Source organism: Pteropus alecto, unplaced genomic scaffold (genome assembly GCF_000325575.1).
Source record: "Pteropus alecto unplaced genomic scaffold, ASM32557v1 scaffold30, whole genome shotgun sequence".
In the NCBI taxonomy this organism is placed as follows: domain Eukaryota; kingdom Metazoa; phylum Chordata; class Mammalia; order Chiroptera; family Pteropodidae; genus Pteropus; species Pteropus alecto.
The window spans coordinates 624,557-628,612 of NW_006429782.1; the positions used below are offsets into that span (position 1 = coordinate 624,557).

At 67.8% G+C, this 4,056-nt stretch overlaps 1 protein-coding gene across 1 annotated transcript in view; it reads left to right on the forward strand.

Annotated features, from left to right (window-relative positions):
• The window catches only part of CBARP (CACN subunit beta associated regulatory protein), a 4,321-nt gene extending 1,229 nt beyond the window's left edge, over positions 1–3,092 (forward strand). Inside the window, 6 exon segments of the mRNA XM_006927036.3 lie at positions 303–447; positions 638–809; positions 1,046–1,183; positions 1,512–1,722; positions 2,705–2,946; positions 2,949–3,092. Of these exon segments, the coding sequence (XP_006927098.1) occupies positions 303–447; positions 638–809; positions 1,046–1,183; positions 1,512–1,722; positions 2,705–2,946; positions 2,949–3,092 (1,052 nt within the window).
• The last annotated feature ends 964 nt before the right edge of the window (positions 3,093–4,056 follow it).

The following is a 4,056-nucleotide window of genomic DNA, read 5'->3' on the forward strand; positions in this document are numbered from 1 at the left end:
CCCGCCCCTGGGCCTCAAGCCCGTCCCCCTCGGGCTGCCTGACCGGCTGTGTCTGTCTGTCTCCCCCACCAGACTGGGCGCAACTCGATTCCGACTCATCTCTGTTTCCTTAAAGCCCACGCGTAGGTGCTCACAGGCGCGTGCTGAGCGAGTGAGTGTGTGAGCGGATGAGCGAGTGCCCGCCCACCTCCCGCGTGGTCCCTGGCGGTCAGTCGGGGGCCCCCCTCGCTCCCTCCCGGGCCGGCCCCGCCCAAGACTGACGGCACCAGGCACGGCCCACCCTCTCCTGGCTCTCCTCGCAGACCCCGAATTGAGGGGGGAGGACCCCGAGGGCCAGGACGCCGAGACCGAGCGCTTCCTGTCCACCAGCTCCACGGGTCGTCGCGTGTCCTTCAACGAGGCGGCCCTGTTTGAGCAGAGCCGGAAGGCGCAGGACAAGGGCCGCAGGTAAGGGGACGGTGGGAGGCCACCACCACTGGGCTCGCCGGGCCGTGCTGGCTTTTGCTGAGTGCCTGCATGTACCCCTCCCGCGGAGACCCAACAGGGTGGGCAGGGTGGGCACAGGGCAGTGGCGTGTGGGCTGGGGGATGCGGCATGGGGGCGGACTATGCAGTGATGGGCAGGTGCGCCGGCACAGGTACACCCTGACAGAGGGTGACTTCCACCATCTGAAGAACGCTCGCCTCACCCACCTACACCTGCCGCCCCTCAAGATTGTCACCATCCATGAGTGTGACTCAGGCGAGGCCAGCGTAACTGCCATGCCTCACCCTACTGCCACCCCCAAGGCCAGCCTTGCCATATTCCAGGTGAGTGTGGAGAGGCTGGCAGGCTGACAGGGGCCGGGTGGGCAGGACCCCCCCAATCCTATCCCTGGCAGGTGGCCTTTCCTGCTCTCTGGGCCTGGACCCTCATCTCAGGACAGGGCAGGGGACGGGCTGGGGCACACGGGGCGGTGGGGGGGGCTGATCCCAGCACAACCCCTCATCCACCCATGCTCTTTGACCTGTCACTGCTTCCTCCCCCACCCCGGTCTGTCCCGCAGCCCCCGGGGAAGGCCCTCACTGGCCGCTCCGTGGGCCCCAGCTCCGCCTTGCCAGGTGACCCCTACAGCCCGGCCGCGGGCCCTGCTGACTTCGAGATCAGCCCGTCCACATCCAGTGACTCTGGGGAAAGCACCTCGGTGAGGGCTCTTTGCATCCCCAACCCTGCCTGCCCCCGCCCCCAATCTGGTCCCGCTTCAGGACAGGTCGGCCTGTGGCCTCCCGCTGTCCATGGTCCCTCCTTGTCTTGGCCTGGTTACTGCACACGGAAGGAGAAGGGGAGGGTGGCACGGGACATGCATAGCCATCAGGCACACGTGTGTGCTCACACGCACAGGGCCCTCGGGCAGCTGGCGGGGTGTGGTCTGGAGCCCGCCCAAGCCCCCTCCCCCAAGTGTTCCTGGACACTCACCCTCTGTCCGGAGGGAGGGGGCCTTCCTGCCTGAGACTGTCCCTCTTCCCTCTCAGCTGGATGTGGGTGCCAGGAGCACGAAGCCTGGGGGGCCGGGGGCCATGGCGGGGCCCGGGGAGGTGGGCCCAGGGTCCGGGGCGGGCCCGGTCCTGCGATTCTTCACCCGCTTGAGGCGCCATGCCAGCCTGGATGGGTCCAGCCCCTACTTCAAGGTCAAGAAGTGGAAGCTGGAGCCCAGCCAGCGAGCGTCCAGTCTGGACACAAGAGGTGAGCTGCGGCTCCTGGAGCAGGGAGTGAGGGGAAGGGGCCCTGCCTAGGTAGCCATTGAATGCGACACTTGGAACTGGGGTTGGGTCTCTGCTCCTGAGGTGCCCCAGCATCTGCCTCAAAGTGTCAGAGCTGGGGTGGGGTACCCCGGGCTGCCACTGAGCTGCGCCTACGAGAGCCAAGATGGCACTGTTGCCTTTGCGGTCAGACCGTGCGCCGGCAGCAGTGGGCAGGCCCCCGTGCTTGGCATGGCAACAGACCCGAGTCACAACAGGTGGGGGCCCATTCGGCCACCCCTGAATGCGTGACAGCAGCCCTTCAGCTCTGCAGACCCCTGACAGAAGGCCCGGGGTGGAGGGGGGGCTGTGGAGGCCGAGAGCTGCAACCAGCCCGGCTCAAGGGAGCTCAGTGGCCGGGCTGGCCAGGCCACACACGTGCCTGCTCTCGGTGCCAGGAGAGGCAGGGAGAGGGGACAAGTCGTGTCAGAGGGAGGGCCAGGGCGAGGCCAGCACCGGGAACGGAGGACTAAGTCTGGCACAAGTGTGCTCCGGGCTGGCGGAGAGGGGGCGCCTCGTCCCCAAGAGTCAGTCTGTTATTCTGAGGGCACCTACAGTCAAATGCAGGCGCGGGAGCAACCGGAACCTGTCTGCTGGGTGGCTGTCCTCCCCACTGCAGAGGCCCTCTCGCTGAATTCTTCCAGGCCCTGTGGTGGTGGGGGGCTCCTGGCTGCAGCCCAGGGGCCCAGGCTGGGGCTGGCAGCATGGACTTCAGCTCTCTTCACTCTCCCCCAGCCTGTCCCTCGCTCGCCGGTGCTCCACGCCCCCGGCCATTGGCCGTCCAGTGCGAGTTCCTGCTCCAGGCACACCTGTCTGCCAGGGCTGCTCGGGGCCCTGCGATGGCCTCAGCACAACCCATGCCTATTCGCACCTGGCCCCGGCTGGGGCCGGGTGGGCTGACGCGCCTCCCCCCTCCCCCCGCACAGGCTCCCCCAAGCGCCACCACTTCCAGCGGCAGCGGGCTGCCAGCGAGAGCATGGAGCAGGAGGGGGCCGCCCCCCACGGGGACTTCATCCAGTACATCGCCAGCGCAGGCGCCCCCGCAGCCTTCCCGCCCCCCCGCCCCTTCCTGGCCGGCCCTGCCAGCCCGCCCCCCGCTCTCGGCAGGTATTTTTCAGTAGATAGAAGTGCTAGAGGTGGGCCTGGGGGCCCCTGCTCCACCCCACCCCTGCTAGGTGGCCCAGGGAGCGCTCTCCCTGCCCTGCGGACCGGCGGCTGTGTCCCGCAGGTGCCACCGCCCCTCCTGGAGGCTGCCTTGCCGGGGCCACCTCCCCACTGCGGACCAGAGCAGGGGAGCAGGGGGACACTGGGTAAGGGGCGAGGGGCGGGTGGGGCCCCAGACGATAGGCCCAAAGTACCCAGAACCGGACACCTGCTCAGGCAGGGCTGCTGGGGGTCTGCGCCTGCCCGGGTAGGGCCGCTTCATGGTGGCGTTGAAGGCCTGAGAGACACTCTCCCGCTTGCCCATGCTCCTGAGAAACTGGTGACCATGTTGGCTGGCAGGACCCCTCCCTTAGCCCGAGGGCAGCAGTCCTGAGACTCTGGGCGCAGTCGTTTGGGTGGGGACTCAGGGAGCGGGGCCGAGTTCCTCCCCGTGGGCACCTCCTGGCCCCCCGGATTGCGTATCACCCTCCTGGTTCCTTATCAACCCTAAAAGGTGTTGAGTGGCACATCCGGTCACCCCAGGTGGTGGCCCAGCTGGACTCCACCTGGTTTGTCCCTCCCCGCCACCCCTCCGACACTAAGAAGTTAGGAAGAAGGTGGGAGGAGAGAGTGGCTCTTCCGGGCGAGAAGCCAGCCACCTGCAGCGGCCCCGGGCACTTGGGTCACAGGCTGTATGGGACGCCTTGGTTGAAAAGCAGGCTGCAGGAGAACTCAGGGTTACCCAAAAAGCATCCCCCGCAAAAGAGGACAGGCAGCATTTTCAAAAACACCTTCCACAGGGCCTGGTCAAGCCCGGAGGGTCCCCATCCGTGCCTACCCTCCCCCACCGCACAGGTGGCTGAGGAGGGGATGCGGGGGTCCTGCGTCCTTCTGACACTGCGGCCTGGCTTGCAGGCTAGAGGTGGAGGAGGAGGCAGGCGCCGTGGGAGGAGTGAGCCCCGAATACCCCCCAGAGCATGGCGGCGGCGGTGGCGGCGTTGTTACGGGGCCTGAGCAGCAGCGGCAGGACTCAGACGGCGAGCGGGACGCAGGCCCAGAGCAGGCCCAGACCATCTACCGCGACATCTGGAGCCTGCGCGCCTCGCTGGAGCTGCACGCGGCCACCGCCTCGGAT